Genomic DNA, 21,924 nt, shown 5'->3' with positions numbered 1-21,924 from the left:
CTAACTACAGTGACAGGAGAACTACTTCCATCGCTGTAGTGAGTGTCTACACTGAAATGCTACAGTAGTGCAGCTGCATCTGTGCTGCTGTAGTGGTTTAAATGTAGACCATAGCCATAGTAACACACAATGCTGGCTGAGAGCAAGAGGTGCAAGTGCCAATTACTATGGGAACCATAAACTCTGTCCTGACCATTCTGGGCAAATCCCCAGGAATCCGTTTCATATAAGTAGGTTTTTGCAATTATGTTACTTGTTGATCTTTTAAAGAAATTTTCCATTGTGTATTTCTGAAGCCACTTTGGCTTTGACTTATTCCAGTCAGTGTTGTAAATACATATATTTGGATTCTGTAGCGTTATCCTTTGGCATGTTTGGCATCCCTGGTCTTCCTTTTGTTACAGAATTGTGAGCTAACTTGGGAATGAAGGGAAGGCTAATTAATTAAGCAGTAATTGTTGTCAAACCAATTGTTGCTAGCATTTAACATTTGACTTGTTTACTGTCCTGAGGTGAAACTGAAGGAGTTAATGATCTAACAAATTGCACATCAATCAGGAAAGACTGGTTTGAAAGGAATGGTTTTATTTTATGAAGTGTAAATAATAGATTTTTTTAAAAGACAGTTTAAAGTAAGTGTGGTGGGCTCCATGTTTGAAATTGTCACAAGATAGCTATGGAGACAAATGTGTTGCCTAATAAAGTTTAATGACTGATTTTTCCATTAATCAAAATTGAGAATGTGCTTCATTAAGCTAATTAACTGAGCAGTTGCTTAACTGACAGTTACTAGACACAAATTCCCAGGTCCCTTGCTTTCCTCTAAATAAAAGCTTAGGAAAAGATAACCTGGCTCCCTTTAATCATTTTTATTAGAGAGATAATGAGCAGAAATGCTATTAAAAATCTTACTGGCCATTTTATGTCTGGGGCAGTGACTTTGGCAATTTCAAATAGCACTGCTCGCACACTGATGTCCAATAAATAATAGCTTAGTACACTGTGCTGTGAAGGAGCAGTGTTAAGGCTGGTCTTTTAAAAGAGATTTCAAAGGAGATTAATTTGCAGGCACAAGGTTGTTGTGTTCATACAGGCACTCTGTAAACTGCTTGAGAATTTGGGTATCTGCAGCTCTTAGCATCACCAGCAGGGAGTGCTCTTTTACCAACTTATCTTTGAGAGGCTTGTTGTTCGTTGGGGTTTTTTTTCATTACCCAAAAAACATTAGCTCCCCCTAGTGGGGCAACTGAATTACTGCAGGTTTTACACTTTACTTTCTGTACCATTGTGCAGTAGAAACAGGATCCTGATTTTTTTCCTTTGCTCAGGAGTAATTTGAAAAACACTTTGGAAGGTTAGGATGTGTAAGACTAATTTTAAGCTACACTCCAGATGCTTTGTAGGGAGGACATGTAATGGTGAAGAATTTAAGGTTATTAATTGAAGGATCTGAAATTTGAATTATTAAATACACTGTCTAGTTATAATGCCTAATTGTAAATCTTTTTCTTTGCTGCTTAGTGTGTCTTGAAGAATAACATGGTAGCGCTAGCATCTAGTACAAGCAACGACCTTTCAACAGAGGACTAGTGTTGAAGAAAAATAAGACTGTCTTCTTAATTTTTTTTTCTTTTCTCCTCCAGAGTTCTCAGTCTTCCACAATGAATCCTGTTTACAGCCCTGTTCAACCTGGGGCTCCCTATGGAAACCCTAAGAACATGGCCTATACAGGTACGTTTGGTTTTAAGTGACTCTTGGAATTTGGCATTTTGTGGTTAGAGCAGATTAAGATCAATTGGTAAATTTCTTTTTTCCATTCTAGTTAGCTAATATAGAAAGGCATTCTGTGATGTGTGTTGTTATAGCAAAGCATTCAGCACAATCCTAGATCTTTCTGTTTTCCTGGAGTTTCTACAAAAGGCTCAATTTTAAATACCAGTTTATGCTTTGGAAGGCCACTCTTTTAACAGATAGACAGCTGGCATGTCCTTGCTTTCCTGTCTGTTCACATGTTGTCTTCTCTACAGCTCTAGGCACAAAATCCTACTCCTCCCTCCCTCCCCTTAGATTTTCCTAATAATTTCCAGGAAATCAGCAATTCTCCTTTAAGGCTTTCAGAGATGGTTTTAAGTGTCCAAACTATGTATTTCAGAGTCTTTTATGGTGCAAGTCCATTAGTGGAGCAGGCAGCTAGGAACAGACTATCAGGTTTGCAGTAGAAACAAATAGGGAGGAATAACATCTTTCTCTCCAAAAAGCCCTCTTTGTCAGTTCTGCAGTCAGTTTCATACATCAGGAGAAAATCTAAAATACAAGAGGAGGAGATGATGCAAAACAAAAATGAAGGACAACATCACAAGGGAGAGGGCATGGGGAAGATAGGTGACCTGTTAGAGGGCGGTCCTGGAGAAAGGAAGGGTCAATGTCCCAGCAGAAATTCAGAGAGATCACTGGGGGGTGGGGACAGGGAGGAAAAGAACTAGAGTCTAAAAATTCATTGTTTAATTAGTTTGCATGTCATTTTAGAACATTTATGGGAAATATTGGTCAATTAAAATTGACTTAGTTGATCTTAATTTCATTTTCTAGTGTAGAAGAGAAGCTAATGGCACTCTGAAGTGGTTTTGTTTTTGTTTTGCTTAATATTCAGTGAACACTCATAGGAAGCACTTTCCTGCCCCTAAATTATTTATCTGAAATATTTGCACTACATGATGGATAGTTTAGATTGCTGCACCTCACATCACTACCAGTGCCATAGGAAAATAAAGTTACTCATTGAGGAATGTTTGCAAAAGCTTCAGGTAGGAGAAGAAACAAGTAATACAGATTTCTGAGAAGTGCTGCTGGGAATGCCTTTTTTCCATTGGAAATTCCAGAATCATGGTAGTTTGAGCTCTACCAAATTTCCTCCTTGAATTTATTAAAATTAGTGTGGTGTTAATTTTGTCAAAATATTTATTTTCTTGTAATGTATCTTTCCTCTTGTAGATGAGTATAATTTGTCTTAAGTTTCACTGCTGTGCAGATACTTTTAGAAAAAGAATTTTGATCCTTGGCCTTGCTTGCTTTTAGAGCACAATAGAAATGTCCATCGTAAAACAGACAGGAAGTAGTAAGTTGGCCAGAATACATAGCAAATTTGATGAACCCATGCAACAGATATTCTTTCTCATCCTTTGACTGAATGTGGTTCAGAGACAATGTCAGGCATCTCTGTTACATAGAATCATAGACTATCAGGGTTGGAAGGGACCTCAGGAGATCATCTAGTCCAACCCCCTGCTCAAAGCAGGACCAATCCCCAAATCCCTAAATGGCCCCCTCGAGGATTGAACTCGCAACCCTAGGTTTAGCAGACCAGTGCTCAATCCCTTGCATCTCTATACCAAATCAATATATTCTGACAGGGCTGTCTGTAGAATATCACACAAACGTCAAATTCGTTTTTGTGGACAGATTAGATTAAACATTTTGGAATTTTAATGGGAATACTTATATAATGTTTACCTTGCTTGTAGGAGACATCATAGAGGGAATAGGGTTATTAGAAGGTATTGAAGCAAGTCCTGTCGCATACAAAAAAAGTTGGCCCAACAATTCAGAATGAAAATTTCTGTGATAAATTGTTGACAGTCCAATTTTGTTTTGTATATACAGTGTTCTAGTCTGATACTTTAATATAAAATTAAAAAACCTTTGCTTTGAATTTGATTAAGTATCTTGGTCTTGTACAGCACTGAGCATACAGTTGTGACTTAATAAATGACAACGAATGGTCTGAGGGAATAGCAAGAGGCAGTGTTCTCTACTGGACTGATTGTGGGGATAGGAGTCAGGAATATTCAGATTCTGTCTGTGGCTCTACCGCTGACTCTCACTGTCATTTTTAATCTCTCAGTTTCTCCATCTCAGAAATGTGGACAATACTTACCTACCTGACAGGGGCTGTGTAAGCACTGAGCAAATAGTATTTGTAACGTGCTTTGAAAAAAGTGTTATGTGAGTGATAAGAATTATTGATGTCATTCGTGCTCTGGAGTCCAAATTAGTGGCATGATGTGCAATACTTACTATAGCTGACATTTAAAACTCCACTGGTGTTTTAGGGATGATCAGGAGCTAGCTAATCTTATGCTGAACAGCCACACTGATGTCTGGTTTGAAGCCCCGTTGGGGATGACCTAGTGTAGGGTCTCTTCTCCCCCACATCACCTGTTGCACTGTCTAGTAAAGATTCTGTAACACATTGGTCATTCTGGCTGACTGTTCTCTAAGTAACTGAGCTTCTTTCTGAATTGATGAAAATGTTTCTTGGATAGGTCTAAAACTGTCATCTTTGCATTGATTGTATCCTCAACAAGGAATCCAGATATGTTCATTATAATGGCTATGTAATTAGTAGCCAGGGTATACTGTGCTAACATCAAGTTACTCTAGATGATGGAAGAAATGTGGGATCCTCAAATTGATCTGTTCAGCTCTGCTAAAGACTGGTGTTTGTATCTGAGAGGGAGGAAGTGGTTATTTGAAAATAAAAATAAAAGAGACTTGGATGTAGCCTGAGTTATTAATTAAGATGTTTACCAACAAGTATTCTACTGATTTTGCTAGGAGTCTATAAAAAGTATCTTTATTTTACTGAAAAACATATCAAGGAACTCATTTAGCTTCATATTAATGCAAAGAATAAGCACTGTGCTTACATTGTGAACCTGTACTTTCTTGTTAACACACAGTATATGGGCACCTTCAAAATCAAAGTGCCATATCTCCATCCCTCCAGATGCACTGCTGGATGTGTAGAGGTAAGATTATGTAATTGTCTATTAAGTGTCTTCCTGCATTTATGCTTCCTTCTCTCTTATGTAGTGGGTAGGATGTGTTGACTCTTTCCAAGGTGTGAGATTGGCAGGGGCTGTTTTTTCATGGAGCAGAGCAAAGTGATCAACAATCAGTGGAATTGCACATCAAGGGATAAGTCTTGCTCACAAATATTCTCATTGACTTCATTGGGGTACTCATATGGGTAAGGCAAAGCAGGGTGACTGCACAGTTAAGAGGCAGCCTGTGGGGTATCCTGTGGTGTAAATAACACGTAAAGGACATTTCCCCGTTTCCAGTCATGTTTGATTTCTTAAAAATCAATGTACATATCCTGTTAAATTTATGCTTGTTCTACTGGACATACTGCAGCTCAAGGGATTTTTGGTCTTTCAGAGTTGAAACAGTAGTGTACAGATTCTCCATGAATGATAGTCTCATCAGTAATATCATTTTAAGAGTGACTTCATATTCTAGCAATGTTGGGGTGATAGAGCTCATAAATACACATTTATCTTCCTGCCTTAGAAAGCAACAGAGATTTCATGCTCTCTAGCAAACAGATGGTTTTGACAAAGCGTCCACTTGTCTCTCATTTTAATGCTTTCTGTGTCTTTAAATCTCCACATTCATACACTTTCAATATAGATCTCCTAGCTCTGCTCTTAAACTATCTGAAACATTTTATAAACTGCCTACCTGGCATTTGACCAGGCACTATTTTTTAAATATTGAGGTGCAAATTGTATAAAGTTGGTAACTTGACCTTTGTGAAAGGAGAATTCCAGAAAATTCTCTCCTCTAAATAAGTTATCCCTATACAACTGCATGCTGAATGCTTCAGATAGCAGCATTAAGACAAAATGACCCTCTGTGTACCTTTTACATTCTAAAAAGTCCCACTGATTGTGTCCCAGTTGCTGTGAGGTTTTATTTTACGTTACAATATAAAAACGAGTCACCTACTTTTGCCCTCAACACCGAATCCATTGCTCCAGGTGCTTTCCTAGTAGTTGTGACTGCACGGCATTGGCATCACACTGACTGGAAGCTGAACAATGGAACTTCAGGGGACAAAAAACATGTTTTGAAAAGGAAAAATAATAAAAGTACTGTTAAAATTGATGTTCTGAAGGTTCCTCTTACACGGAATAGTTCAGGGGTATTTAGCATGTAATTGTAGGTTAGTTAATTTCTTCTCAAACCATGTGCATTCACCTGTTTGTGTCTTTGTTTTCACTAGCAAAGTTAATGGTAAAAGGATTTAAGAACTAAGCTTCCTCTTTAAGAGGGTTTTGAGATAAATTGTAAAGAATTCAGGGAGCAAGGCAAATTTACGTCAGCTAATTAGGTTCTGAAATGACCTTTCTATGTGCAGGGCAAAGACCCCAGCAAGGACAGAAAACCTTGAATGGAAAATGGTGGTAAAATCAGACTTACAAAAACATAACAAGGTCCCTAGGAATGTAGATGAAAATAAAAAAGGAAGATTATTTACTTGGTTACAGTATGAATTTGAGCATAGTTCAGTGATGCAATATTTGAATCACACTAGCGCTTGGATTTTAAATAGGTTGCCCATGAGGTAGAGTCAGAATGGAGTGAATCTTTATTTGGAAACAGAGACAGAAATATCTGGTATAAGTCATTCAAGGAAAGGGCTGGTGCCTTTGCCAGGATATTTCAAACCTTTTTCTGAATATGGATTTAGAGGACTTTTTTTGTTTTATGGCAGCCTAAGGATATTAAAGCAGAGAAACTAAATGTGCATTCTCACAGAAAAATTAAGTTGGTGGAGTTTGAGGACATTTTTCAAGTTGCCTTGAAGATATTAACTAAAGAATTATGAAACTGTTACGTCCGGCGGGGCTGGTCTGAGGCTCCAGTCCTGCAGTGGGTCTCTCTGTGGGCACAGGAGCTCATTACAGGTCTGGGGCCACAGACCTTTCTGTGTGTGTGATACTGTCACAGTCATAATCAGTCAGTTATCGGCTGCCTGGTTTATGAAGAGGGTGTTTTCCATGAGAAGTGTTTGACTCTGGAGTCCTATTCATATTGGCGGGATAGCATGTCAGCAGACTCTTACAGCGATCACTTTGCAGGATTCAACTGATGGATTTTAAAATTGTAATTGTGCTTGCGCTGTGTAGTTTCCTTATTTAAAAATACCTAATATTACAAAAGTCTGGCTCAGACATCTAAAATGTTGGTGCAAGCCAGATTGCTGCTGTGCAGGGAACTTCCAAGGTCTGTTGAAAACCCTTATGTGTTTCCCGGCTGAATAACCCAGGATTATTTCTGCATTCTTGTTTGAGGGGGATTCTCCCCCCACCCCATCCCCCCCACTTTTAAGGCAAACATCTACCATTGCTGTAATGCTAAGGTTTAAAAAAATACGAGGCTGTATACTGACCAAGAAAATAGGACTTGAAAATACTACATATATGTAATAAGGCTGAGTTTAAATTGTGAAAGCAGTCTTAACTCATTTAATTCCAGTCGTACCGCTAGAGAGTTTGATTTTTCAACCTTAACATAGCATTTGCTTTTTCAGCTTTTTCTTTTTTTAACACACATGGGCAGAAAATATTATAATTTAAATTATACAGATATTTATCCTTCTTAACATTAATAGCTTCACATTTCCACATGTATTTACATTTTCATTCACATAAAACATTTGTTTGTAGCATTAGTGGATAAAATGGTAGATGGACTCCAAATAGAAGAAAAATAAGAGTGGTAATCAGAATGATGGGATTTTAAGGTCTGTTATCTTTTGGCCTATTATTGCTTGAAATGAATGCTTTATGTCATTGAAATGCCAGGTTCCCTGGATTTTCCACCAAGACATCTGTTTCTGTTTTCTTTCTTTGGCGCTACTTCTGCCATTAGTTCAGTACTGAATATTTTGTAACAAGTCTTAAGATTCTCTCTAGTGTAATTTTCATTCTCATATAAATCAAATATGGTGTCAGTTGTGCAGCCTGCCCTCACATGGATAATCTCACTCCCCTGTGTACAGTGATGAGCTGCCAAAATATTAACAGGTTCCCTCCTCCTCACCTCATGAGGGGGTCATGGCCACCCCCCTCCCCGGGACTCCTGCCCCATCCACCCCCCCACGTTCCGTGATGCCTCCCCGGGACCCCTGCCCCATCCACCCCCCTTTCCTGTCCCCTGACTACCCCCTGCCGCCCCATCCAACCCCTCCTCTCATTCCTGATTGCCCCCCAGGACCCCTGCCCCATCCAACCACCCTTTCTCCCTGTCCCCTAACCACCCCTGGAATCCCTGCCCCTGACTGCCCCCCGTCACTCCATCCAACTCCTGCTCCTTCCTGACTGCCCCCCCAAGGACCCTTGCCCCCATTCAATCCCCCTGTTCCCTGCCCTCTGACCGCCCCACCCCTATCCACCCCTCACGACCCCTCAAATTCCCCTGCCCTCTTCCAACACCTGCTCCCTGCCCCCTTACTGTGCTGCCTGGAGCCGCTCGGCCAGGACCAGCACCAGCGCCGTGGGGGCCCGGGCCAGGCCGGAGCCGTGGGACCAGGACCGCCACTGGCCTGGGTCCAGGAGCTGGGCTGGAGGGAGCCGCTGAGCTGGCTGCACCTCCCCTCCTCCTGTGCCCCAGCTTACCTTCGTGCCTGCTGCTTGTTTCAGGTTTCCCGCGAACATCTGATTTGCGGGAAGCAGGGGAGGGGGAGGAGAAGGGGGGCAGAGCATTCAGGAGATGAGGGGGAAGTGAGCTGGGGCCAGGCAGAGTCCCGGAGCTTTTGTTAAATAAAGCCCTTATAGAACTGGTTGTCCCAGAACAACCGGTTCTAAAAGGCCTTCTAAATTTAACAACCGGTTCCTGCGAACAGGTGCGAACCAGCTCCAGCTCACCACTGCCTGTGTAGCACTATTAACTTCAGTGGGAATACTCACATGAGTGAGGGTTCCAGGAAGCTGTTGACTGTTTGCACAGAAGAGTCTTCAATTATACAAGTAGTGTTTTTAACATAGGATTTAAACTACTAGAATCACAGAAATATAAGGCTGAAAGGAGCCATGCAAGGTCAAGTCCAGTCCCATGTGCTGAGGAAGGGTCAAGTAAACCTAGACCGTCTCTGACAGGTGTTTCTCCAGCCTGTTCTTACAAACCTCCAATGACGAGGATTGCACAGCTTCCCTGGGAAGTTTATTCCAGAATGTAACTACCCTTATTGTTAGAAAGTTTTTTTCTGATATCTAACCTAAATCTCCCATGCTGCAGATTTCGCCCATTACTTCTTGTCCTATGTTCAGTAGACATGGAGGCCAGCTGGTCACTATACTCTTTATAACAGCCTTTAACATATTTGAAAATTGTTATCAGGTCTCCCCTCAGTTGTCTTTTCTCAAAACTAAACATGCCCAGGTTTTTAACCTTTCTCCATAGGTCAGGTTTTCTAAACCTTTTACTATTTTTGTTGCTCTCCTCTGGAGTCTCTTTCCATGTCTTTCCTAAAGTGGGGAACCCAGAACTGGGCACAAGCCTCCAGCTGAGGCCTCACCAGTGCCAAATAGTGTGTGTCAATTACCTCCCATGCCCTACATATGATATACCTGTTAATACACCCCAGAATTATAGCCATCTTTTTTCAACTACATGACATTGTTGTCATTCTATTCAATTTGAGATCCATTATAACTCCAGATCCTTATCAATAGTACTGGCATCTAGTCAATTTTTCCCCATTTTGTGTTTGTGCATTTGATTTTTCCTTCCTAAGAGTAGTACTTTATACCTGTCTTTATTGAATTTCATCTTGCTGATTTCAGATCAATTCTCTAATTTGTCAGGGTTGTTTTGAATTTTAATCGTTTCTTCCACAGTACTAGCAGCCTCTCCCAGGTTGGTGTCATCCACATATTGTATAAGCATACTTTTCACTGCATTGTCCAAATCATTAATGAAAATATTAAATAGTACCGGATATAGGACTGATCCCCATCAAACCCTATTAGATACACTCTCCCAGTTTGACAGTAAGCCATTAATAGCTACTCTTTGAGTACAGTCTTTAAACCTATTTTGTACATATTTCCCTAGTTTGCTTATGAGAACGTCATGTAGGGCTGTGACAAAAGCCACACTAAAATCAAAATATATCATGTCTAATGCTTCCCCCATCCAGTAGACCAGTAACCCTGTCAAAGCAGGAAATTAAGTTGGCTTGGCATGGTTTTGTTCTTGACAAATCTATTCTGGCCATTCCTTATAACACTTAGAATTTCAGATGGAAGTTGGTCAGAGTAGGTGTGCCAGTACTAATCAAAGTTGCAGGGTGAGTCAATTTTTGCTAAGACACGCTTTTCTTTATGTGATTTTAAGTTTTATGGTGTGTGCCATTCTTGAGCTTGATGGAGTGGAGTCACTGCTAGAGGATCAATGTACATTGTCGTTTGTTTGACTTCAGGCCTAGAAACTATAGAAGTGTCTATTATAAATTGCCTTATAATCTCCCTCCCTTGTCAGAAACTGAAATTACATTTATAATATGCTATGATTAATGAAACTTTGCTAGAATGATTTGATGATTATTATTGTAGTTATAGTTATAATTATTAAATAATGTTATGGTAGAGTGCAGAGGCCCTAAGTTGTGAAGTTGGTCAATAATTATCTGGGGGAGTTTGTGTTATACTGGAATAGTGCATGACGTCCCCTGGTGGGCTGCCACAGTGGCCCTACAGTCATGTCCCTTCTCAGCAAAGAGTTTTACTTTAGCAGGTTGTCGAGGATTGTGCTTTTGGTGCTGAAGAGCCTGGGTTTGATCCTGGCTAAGAGACCTGTGGCTATATGTGTATGTGCCCACAGTCCATTACACTGAGACAAAATATTTGGGTTATTATTTCTTTTTCTGTAACTGCACACAACTTTTATTTGGAAGGGGTTTTTAAATTGTAAGAGGAGCTAGACAAGGGCTGCTTTTCCAGTTTCCCGCTACTGTCGGAGCAGGAAACCCACTGACTAGCATTGATATAATGTGTGTTGTTCTCTGTTCCTGCACTGCTCATGCATCCCTAATTCCTTTGTATCCTTCTGCCACATTCTCTTTGTACCATCCAACATGCTGCTTCCTACAGTTAGATCCCTGTTCCCAGTGTGGCATGCATCCATACTCTCAAACTCCTCTTCAAAATTTACTACTTCATGCATTCTACTAGTCCTAATCCACCTCCTGCAGACGTGCTAGCATCTCTCTTTCTGTCTCACACACACACCCCTACCTCCCTCTCTCATACACACCCTTCACAGTTATGAGATTATTCCATCTCCTGGTCACCTAGTGCTTTGTCTGTGAGTTATCAGCTGTTTGTCTTCTAAAATTATAAAATCTTTAATGCAGATACCATATTTTCTCCATGTGCAATACCCTTCTGCTTGCAGGTTAGTTGTGGTGGGAAGATAATTGGAAATTTGAGACAATACAGGAAAGAGACTATTTGTTGTATGTCTTTGGATATTTATAATAATAATGAGGCCACCTTCCCAGTGTTCTGGATGCTTCTGATGCAAATTTCTATATATATCTATGTATATCTATATAATACTTCAGCATGGCTAAAACAGAGGTCTTAATATTCCCCCTCCCCACACACACCAAAAAACAAAAAAATCCCTCCCCACTACCTCCTTTCTCAATCACTGTGGACAACACCACTATCCTGCCTGTCACTCAGGCCCCTAACAGGGGCAACACCTTTGACTCAGACCTCTCTCTGTGTCCTCACATCCAGACTAAGTCTAAGTCTTGCAAATTCTTTCTGGCCAACATCTCTAAGACACTGCCTTTCCTGTCCATCCACGCGGCTAAAACTCTCGTCCAGGCTCTCATCATCTCACATCTCAATTGCTGCAACATCCTTTTCGATGGCCTTGACAATTGCAGTCCTGCCCTGCTCATCTCCAGTCGGAATGCTGCTGAAAGGTCATTCTCCCTAGCCTGTTGCTTTAAACATGCCACCCCTCTCTGTGCATCCCTTCACTGGTTCTCTTTTCTTTATCACATCAAATATAAGCTACTTGGCTTCATTTGCAAGGCCCTACATGGCATATCCCCACTCTAGCTATCGTCTCTCATTCACTATCAGTGTCGACTCCTGCCGCCGATTGGCTCATAATGCCAACCTCTATCATCCATTTGTTCAATTTTCAAACAAGCCCTTTTGTGCTTTCTCCCATGCTGTCTCTTTGTTCTGTGTCTATGCAGCTCCTACTCCAATGGGGCTCTCATCCATGAGTAGGGCTCCAAGGTGCTACAATAATACCAATAATAAATAACAATAACTCAGCCCTTTAAAAAACATAGAAGCACCAAGTTCTCCTCTTCCGCTCTGATCTCTAACCCGTAACAGCCTACACAAATAAATACACTTCAGAGTATGCCCTGAAGGCCATCAGCTCAAGGCTGTTTTGGACCAGCTTGGTTCAGAACTGAGGGCACCTCAGTGGGAGAGCACTCAACAGCCAGCCCCCTCTCTCTGTTAAATTAAGGAGGGATGCAGCTTGAGTGCCTCCTGTGAGCCAAGCTGTGGCAGCATGACAAAAAAGAGACTCAGTCTCTCAACTAGGAAGTTCCCAAGTCTCTTTAGGATTTATAGGTCAAAACCAGCATCTTAAATTCCATCTGGGAACTAACAGGCAGCTAGTGCAGATCACAGATCACAGGTGTGAGGTGCTGCTAGCAGAAAAGCACCGCTTAATAAGCAGGCTGCTGCATTCTGCACCAGTTTATTGACTGGCTGCCTTCTGCTGCCCAGAGAGATTGCTTTAACATTTTGCGTGTTTGCCTTTCATCCCAACCTTACAAAATGATGCTTTAGATTAAGTTGTTTATGCCTTTTGCTAAGATTTCAAAAAGGAACACGCTGTACTTCTGGCCCTCATTAAAATCGTTAGTGAGGAAAGCTACTAGTTTATGTAGGATGCCTAATCCGCTGTTTTTGATAAATAGAAATATGCTTTCAGTCTTAAAAGGACAAGTACAGCAGGTTCCCATTCCCTTTCTTTTCATAATTAACCATGGGTGACTTCCACAGTTCTCGGGTTTCAGAGGTGAAAGAAGAATAAACAAACATTTCACTGTGAAAAGAAATCTTGAGATGTCATCCCTTGGTTTAAAGGGGATGTGTACCGTAGACCATAATTAGGGATAGACAAGAGTGTTGCAATAGTTTGATAGATTCAACTTGGATGATAAAAGGGGGCAGTTTCTGCTGCATGGTAAACTTCTGTCACTTCCTTCCTTTTTCCAATAACTTTGTTGATATGACAGATTTGAGCAAACAGAGTAGCGGTGGAAAAATAGATTTTGTTTCATGTTTACAGTTCATATCTAATCTGGTGCAAGATGCAATATATTCCACAGCTGTTTTTCCCTAAAGAAATTTGACATTTCTTCAGCAGCTTTAAACATAAAACTGTGGAAAAAAAATCTTTAATATTCTTGTATGTAGAAGACCATAATGCTTCCGTTGTTCCTGGGGGAATGCTGTGCCACTGCATGCATGCAGTATTCCTGTCCCCCACAGATTTCTTTGCTTCCCTGCAGACAAATAACTTCTGATGGGGAAGCAAAGGGAAGCCACAAGAGCAGTCATGTGCCCCTCCATTTCAGGTGCCCAGAGCAGCTGGCGCAGAGGTAAACCACTGTATGGGGAGGTGGTGCTGGGGACTCCCTGACAGGTGGCTCTTATCCTGTGCTGGGCTCAGCTACTACTCCCAGCTGGGGGCGGGGAAGGATGGGACGTCCTCTTCCCCGGCAAAGAATGGCCAGGGCAGGGTCAGACCCACCACCAGAATCTCCCGTGCCTGCAAGAAGCTCTGCCCCCACCCCCTACTTCCTGCCCTCATTGCTCCTCAGCCTCAGGGGAGGGGGCCCTGTATAGGGAGCTGCTCCCCCATCTGCCTAACCCCTGGACATCCGGACTCCCCATACCCGGATCCCCCCCACACACACTGAACTCCACCCTCTACATCCAGACCCCTGCTGAGCCCCTCCCCCTGTATCTGGACTCCCATCCCTAAACCCAGACCATTCCCCACTGAGGCCCCCCCTGCACTCAAACCCCTACCCTGATGAGCCCCACCCCCTCTGCACCTGGACCACCCAGACGAGCCTTCCACATCTGGACCCCAACCCCACTGAGCTCCAGCCAGTTGCACACGGACACCCACTCCTCTAAGCCCCACTCCCCCAGCACCCACCCCATCACAAAATCTTAGCTCTGCTACTGCAAACGATGAATGTTACATCATTATAAATCCCAAAATGAAACCACACTCTAGCAGATTACTTTCTGGCACCTGAAAACCAGTGAGTTCATCGCCACATATAGACTACCCCTTAGACCCTGGGGGCCGCTGCGCTTCCTGGAGCGGCGCGGCGTGGGGCCAGGGCAGGCATGCAGGGAGCCTGCCCTGGCCCCAGTGCACGCCGCTGCCACCCCCGGAGCTGCTTTAGGTAAGTGGTACCGGGCCGGAGCCTGAACCCCGCCTGCCCCCCGCCCTCCAACTCCCTGCCCTAAGCCCCCTGCCTGCACACGCACTCCCTCCCGCACCCCAACCCCCTGCCCCGGCCCTGCATACAATTTCCTCACCCAGATGTGGCCCTCGGCCTAAAAAGTTTGCTCATCCCTGACTTAGACAGAGAAGCTGGCAGACAAATAAAATTGCAAACCAAAATGAGACTAGCCCCTTGCAAACAGTTTAAGGGTGAAATGGACACAGAGAGTACTCCTGAGGGAATTCTGTGCCAAAAAAAATAAAAAATTCTGTGCACAATATTTTAAAATTCTGCATATTTCATTTGTTATTAAATAAATGTGGAGGCTCCAGCATGGTAGTGGGAGCACAGGCCACTGGTTGCACAGAGGTGGGAGATCACTCTGCAGCCCCCACCTCTCATGGGACATGGACTTGGTGGTGAAGCTGCACCTGACCCTGACACAGCACAAAGGCCCGGCGGGTGAGTGAACCAGCATGCAAACTAATATACAATTATCTTTTATATTCCGTTAGAAACAAAACCAGTGAATTTCATACTGATGGTTCCATAAACGTGGAGATCTTTCAAATGGACTCCACAAAGGGTTAAGGATCCTTGTGGGCTGATCCTATTATAGCATCATGGGTCTTGCTGGCAAGCTACAAAAGTTCTAGTCAGAAACAAAAATCACAAGGACACCAAAGCTAAATGTTGTTTGGAGAGAAAGCCCTATCTTTACAAAAGCGAGCTTAATTGATAGAGAAAAAAGTGGAATCAAAACACTTTATCCCAATCAAAATTAACTTTCTCTACAGAGATTTATGAAAACTTAAAACTGAAAAGCTAGAAATTTGATGTTTAAAAATGCAATATTTTCCAAATAGGGATTGTGGAAGATGCCTCTGAAGATCCAGCTAGTCCAGGGAACGGAGAGATGTAGTGGACACACCTATGTGTGGCTGCCCAACCAGTAAGAAAATCAAGCTTGTCCACAAAGAGATCTCCAACAGACTAAGGAAGATAAACAGTCCTTGTTGGTGATTCTGTACTATGAGAATCTAAAGAACATTCTGCAGGGGTCAGGCAGATAACCAAATGGGTGTGTCTTCCCAGAGCCAAGGCATGAGGCATCACTCTAAGACTGGATAGGCCTCTGAAGTCAATGGGCCAGGTTTCACTGGTGATGTTTAATATTAGACCTAATGACAAGGCATCTCAGGATATCTTGCAGATAACAGATGACTGCAGGGTAATCTTCTGGGAGATCCTGTTACATAAGAACATAAGAATGGCCGTACCGGATCAGACCAAAGGACCATCTAGCCCAGTATCTGTCTACCGACAGTGGCCAATGCCAGGTGCCCCAGAGGGAGTGAACCTAACAGCCAATGATCAAGTGATCTCTCTCCTGCCATCCATCTCCATCCTCTGACAAACAGAGGCTAGGGACACCATTCTTACCCATCCTAGCTAATAGCCATTTATGGACTTAGCCACCATGAATTTATCCAGTCCCCTTTTAAACATTGTTATAGTCCTAGCCTTCACAACCTCCTCAGGTAAGGAGTTCCACAAGTTGACTGTGCGCTGCGTGAAGAAGAACTTCCTTTTATTTGTTTTAAACTTGCTGCCTATTAATTTCATTTGGTGACCCCTAGTTCTTGTATTATGGGAATAAGTAAATAACTTTTCCTTATCCACTTTCTCAACATCACTCATGATTTTATATACCTCTATCATATCACCCCTTAGTCTTCTCTTTTCCAAGCTGAAGAGTCCTAGCCTCTTTAATCTTTCCTCATATGGGACCCTCTCTAAACCCCTAATCATTTTAGTTGCCCTTTTCTGAACCTTTTCTAGTGCTAGAATATCTTTTTTGAGGTGAGGAGACCACATCTGTACACAGTATTCGAGATGTGGGCGTACCATGGATTTATATAAGGGCAATAATATATTCTCAGTCTTATTCTCTATCCCCTTTTTAATGATTCCTAACATCCTGTTTGCTTTTTTGACCGCCTCTGCACACTGCGTGGACATCTTCAGAGAACTATCCACGATGACTCCAAGATCTTTTTCCTGACTCGTTGTAGCTAAATTAGCCCCCATCATGTTGTAGGTATAGTTGGGGTTAATTTTTCCAATGTGCATTACTTTACATTTATCCACATTCAATTTCATTTCCCATTTTGTTGCCCAATCACTTAGTTTTGTGAGATCTTTTTGAAGTTCTTCACAATCTGCTTTGGTCTTAACTATCTTGAGTAGTTTAGTATCATCTGCAAACTTTGCCACCTCACTGTTTACCCCTTTCTCCAGATCATTTATGAATATATTGAATAGGATTGGTCCTAGGACTGACCCTTGGGAAACACCACTAGTTACCCCTCTCCATTCTGAGAATTTACCATTAATTCCTACCCTTTGTTCCCTGTCCTTTAACCAGTTCTCAATCCATGAAAGGACCTTCCCTTTTATCCCATGACAGCTTAATTTACATAAGAGCCTTTGGTGAGGGACCTTGTCAAAGGCTTTCTGGAAATCTAAGTACACTATGTCCACCGGATCCCCCTTGTCCACATGTTTGTTGACCCCTTCAAAGAACTCTAATAGATTAGTAAGACACGATTTCCCTTTACAGAAACCATGTTGACTATTGCTCAACAGTTTATGTTTTTTTATGTGTCTGACCATTTTATTCTTAACTATTGTTTCAATTAATTTGCCCGGTAGGGGTTACCGGTCTGTAATTGCCGGGATCACCCCTAGAGCCCTTTTTAAATATTGGCGTTACATTAGCTAACTTCCAGTCATTGGGTACCGAAGCCGATTTAAAGGACAGGTTACAAACCTTAGTTAATAGTTCCGCAACTTCACATTTGAGTTCTTTCAGAACTCTTGGGTGAATGCCATCTGGTCCCGGTGATTTGTTAATGTTGAGTTCATCAATTAATTCCAAAACCTCCTCTAGTGACACTTCAATCTGTGACAGTTCCTCAGATTTGTCACCTACAAAAGCCAGCTCAGGTTTGGGAATCTCCCTAACATCCTCAGCCGTGAAGACTGAAGCAAAGAATCCATTTAGTTTCTCCGCAATGACTTTATCGTCTTTAAGCACTCCTTTTATATTTTGGTCGTCAAGGGGCCCCACTGGTTGTTTAGCAGGCTTCCTGCTTCTGATGTACTTAAAAAAACATTTTGTTATTACCTTTAGAGTTTTTGGCTAGCCGTTCTTCAAACTCCTCTTTGGTTTTTCTTATTACACTCTTGCACTTAAGTTGGCAGTGTTTGTGCTCCTTTCTATTTGCCTCACTAGGATTTGACTTCCACTTTTTAAAGGAAGTCTTTTTATCTCTCACTGCTTCTTTTACATGGTTGTTAAGCCACGGTGGCTCTTTTTTAGTTCTTTTACTGTTTTTCTTAATTTGGGGTATACATTGAAGTTGGGCCTCTATTATGGTGTCTTTAAAAAGGGCCCATGCAACTTGCAGGGATTTCACTTTAGTCACTGTACCTTTTAACTTTTGTCTAACTAACCCCCTCATTTTTGTATAGTTCCCCCTTTTGAAATTAAGTGTCACAGTGTTGGGCAGTTGAGGTGTTCTTCCCACCACAGGGATGTTGAATGCTATTGTATTATGGTCACTGTTTCCAAGCGGTCCTGCTATAGTTACCTCTTGGACCAGCTCCTGCGCTCCACTCAGGATTAAATCTAGAGTTGCCTCTCCCCTTGTGGGTTCCCGTACCAGCTGCTCCATGAAGCAGTCATTTAAAGGATCGAGAAATTTTATCTCTGCATTTCGTCCTGAAGTGAAATGTTCCCAGTCAATATGGGAAAGCTGTTCCACAAGCTTAGGAAGACAAAAGATTCTGGAAATGAATCAGTGGCTAGGCAAGTTGTGTAGGGTAGAGGATTTTGGTTTTGTGGAACATTGGTCCACTTTTTATGGGGATAGGGGTCTGTATACTGAGTCTCCAGCTCAGTAGATGGGGAACCAATCTTCTTGGAAACGGCTGGCTAGAGTAGTCAGAATGGCATTAAACTAAAAAACAAAGAGCGGGTAAAAAGAGGGAAGAAATGAACTTTCACTTAGCACAAAATTGAGATGCTGAGAACATAATAATCAAGAAACAAAAGGACATGAAGAGAAGAAATTCGTTAATGGCCTGTACACCAAAGCTAGGAGCCTGGGTAACAAACAAGAATACTTGGAATTTTATGAGCATAAATTGGATCCAGCTGGTATTACTGCAACCTGGTGGGATGATTCACACTATTGGAATGTTAAAATCAATGGGGTTACAGGAAGGATCAAGTGAGCAAAAGGGGAGGGGGAGTGGCATTCTGTATAAAAAATGGCATTACCTCTTTTGAGTCACTGACAACTCTGGACAAAATGATCTTGAATGCTTAGGGATCAGTGTCCTAACAGATAAAGCACAGGATGGGATATTAGTTGGTGTCTGCAACAGACCTCCAAATCACACTAGGGAACAGGATGACCCTTACATACCTATCTATAATATGTGGGCGGGAAAACTGCATGACCATGGGAGACTTCAGTTTGAGTGATATGCTCTAGATCTCATGCTGCCAGAAGTAACACATCCTTATAATTTCTAAATATTATAGATGACAGTATCCTAACTCAAAATGGGTTGCATCCAACATGGGGGAATTCTATATTAGACCTTGCCTTGGTGCACACAGAGAGAAATTGATCACAGAACTCAGTTAGCAGTAGGTGAAGTACAGGTGACCATGAGTTAATCACATTTGAAATGTGCAAATGGAATAAAGACCAAACCAGAAATATATATATACTTGGTGTTTTAAAATGGCCAATTTCACGAAGCTGAAAACAATTACAAACCAAATCAGCTGGGAGAAAGTATCAGGAATCAGGGTCTGCAGCAGAGCCAGTCTGTAGGCAATCTGATGAGTGCAGATGGCCTGTAGTAGGCTGACTGATTGGCTACATCACCCATTTGGTTGAAAGAGTCAGCAGACTGTCTCTTAAGCCCAGTAGCTGCTCATATCATTAACCCACGGCTGCGAAAGCTCCTGTGCCTACTTGTTCCCAGCTTTGCACCTGCCTTAGAATCATAGAATATCAGGGTTGGAAGGGACCTCAGGAGGTCATCTAGTCCAACCCCCTGCTCGAAGCAAGACCAATCCCCAATTAAATCATCCCAGCCAGGGCTTTGTCAAGCCTGACCTTAAAAACTCCTAAGAAAGGAGATTCCACCAGCTCCCTAGGTAACCCATTCCAATGCTTCACCACCCTCCTAGTGAAAAAGTTTTTCCTAATACCCAACCTAAACCTCCCCCACTGCAACTTGAGACCATTACTCCTTGTTCTATCATCTGGTACCACTGAGAACAGTCTAGATCCATCCTCTTTGGAGAGCTCCCTTTCAGGTAGTTGAAAGCAGCTATCAAATCCCCACATACTCTTCTCTTCTTCAGACTAAACAATGCCAGTTCCCTCAGCCGATCATAAATCATGTGCTCCAGCCCCCTAATCATATTTGTTGCCCTCCACTGGACACTTTCCAATTTTTCCACATTCTTCTTGTAGTGTGGGGCCCAAAACTGGACACAGTACTCCAGATGAGGCCTCACCAATGTCAAATAGAGGGGAATGATCACGTCCCTCGATCTGCTGGCAATACCCTACTTATACAGCCCCAAATGCCGTTAGCCTTCTTGGCAACAAGGGCACACTGTTGACTCATATCCAGCTTCTCATCCACTGTAACCCCTAGGTCCTTTTCTGCAGAACTGCTGCCCAGCCATTCGGTCCCTAGTCTGTAGCAGTGCATGGGATTCTTCCATCCTAAGTGCAGGACTCTGCACTTGTCCTTGTTGAACCTGATCAGATTTCTTTTGGCCCAATCCTCTAATTTGTCTAGGTCCCTCTGTATCCTATCCCTACCCTCCAGCCTATCTACCGCTCTTCCCAGTTTAGTGGCATCTGCAAACTTGCTGAGGGTGCAATCCACGCCATCCTCCAGATCATTAATGAAGATATTGAACAAAACCGGACCCTTGGGGCACTCCGCTTGATACCAACTGCCAACTAGACGTGGAGCCATTGATCACTACCTGTTGAACCCGACGATCTAGCCAGCTTTCTATTCACTGTATAGTCCATTCATCCAGCCCATACTTCTTTAACTTGCCAGCAAGAATTCTGTGGGCTTTGCTAAAGTCAAGGAATAACACGTCCACTGCTTTTCCGTCATCCACAGAGCTAGTTATCTCATCATAGAAGGCGATTAGGTTAGTCAGGCATGACTTGCCCTTGGTGAATCCATGCTGACTGTTCCTGATCATTTTCCTCTCCTTAAAGTGCTTCAAAATTGATTCCTTGAGGACCTGCTTCATGATTTTTCCAGGGACTGAGGTGAGGCTGACTGGCCTGTAGTTCCCCAGATCCTCCTCCTTCCCTTCTTTAAAAATGGGCACTACATTAGCTTTTTTCCAGTCATCTAGGACCTCCCCTGATGGCCATGAGTTTTCAAAGATAATGGCCAATGGCTCTGCAATCACATCCGCCAACTCCTTTAGCACCCTCAGATGCAGCGCATTCAGCCCCATGGACTTGTGCTCGTCTAGCTTTTCTAAATAGTCCTGAACCACTTCTTTCTTCACAGAGAACTGGTCACCTCCTCTCCATGCTGTGCTGCCCAATGCAGTAGTCTGGGAGCTGACCTTGTTCATGAATACAGAGGCAGAAAAAGCATTGAGTACATTAGCTTTTTCCACATTCTCTGTCACTAGGTTGCCTCCCTCATTCCAGTCCTGCTCCTGCCTTTTTCCAACCTGGTTCAAGTCCTGCTCCTGTGTTGGCCCCAGTCTTGCCTCATTTCAGGTAACACAGTCCTGACTCTTGGCTCGAATTCCTGACTTCTGGCTCTAGTTCTGATCCTTGGCTCTGGTGCCTGACCTCTGACTCCTGCTCCAGTTCCCGACTTCCGATTCCTGCTCCAACCCCACTAGGCCTGACTGCTGCTATAACCATTGGGAACGAACACTCAACTCCCAGTTACTGCCAGGAAGAATTTAATCAGAAAAATACGAATGATGATTGAGAATTGTTTAAGAAGATGCTACTAGAAGTCCAAAAAGCCACAACCCCACAATCAAGGAAGAAGCCCATATTGGTCAAAACACCATGTCTTAGAAGGGAAGGGAAGCCAGCGTTAAAAAAGTATAACTCAGTCTATAACAAATGAAAGAAGGGAGACGTTGATAGCAGTGAATGTCAATTAGAAGTTAGCAGTTTTAGCAAATCAATAAGGGAAGCAAAGGGACATGAGGAGAAATCTATGATTAGCAGCATTAAGGCCAGTATGGAGTTTTCTAAATATATTAGGCACAGCTAGAATACCAGGGTAAATAATGAAGAGCACAGGTCACTGACTCAGCGTGATCTGGATTGCTTGGTAAACTGGGTGCAAGCAAACAATAGTAGTTTCAATATGGCTAAATGTAAATGTATGCATCTAGGAACAAAGAATCTGGGTCATACTCGCAGGATGGGGGACTCTATCCTGGGAAACAGGTGACTCTG

General features: G+C 42.5%; 1 protein-coding gene across 9 annotated transcripts in view; it reads left to right on the top strand.

The window, feature by feature from the left end:
• The window catches only part of FAM168A (family with sequence similarity 168 member A), a 346,961-nt gene that overhangs the window by 151,970 nt on the left and 173,067 nt on the right, over positions 1-21,924 (top strand). For 5 of the 9 annotated variants that reach the window (XM_045021970.1, XM_045021980.1, XM_045021994.1 and 2 more), the window contains one exon: positions 1,644-1,731. In XM_045021970.1, coding sequence (XP_044877905.1) covers positions 1,662-1,731 — 70 coding nt within the window. In that variant the 5' untranslated portion in view covers positions 1,644-1,661. Of the gene's footprint in view, positions 1-1,643; positions 1,732-4,739; positions 4,809-21,924 lie in introns of all 9 variants that reach the window. The other 4 variants (XM_045021950.1, XM_045021941.1, XM_045021956.1 and 1 more) reach the window with 1 other exon arrangement.

Source organism: Mauremys mutica, chromosome 1 (assembly GCF_020497125.1).
Source record: "Mauremys mutica isolate MM-2020 ecotype Southern chromosome 1, ASM2049712v1, whole genome shotgun sequence".
Classification (NCBI taxonomy): Eukaryota; Metazoa; Chordata; order Testudines; family Geoemydidae; genus Mauremys; species Mauremys mutica.
This window is presented reverse-complemented; position numbering and strand designations above follow the sequence as displayed.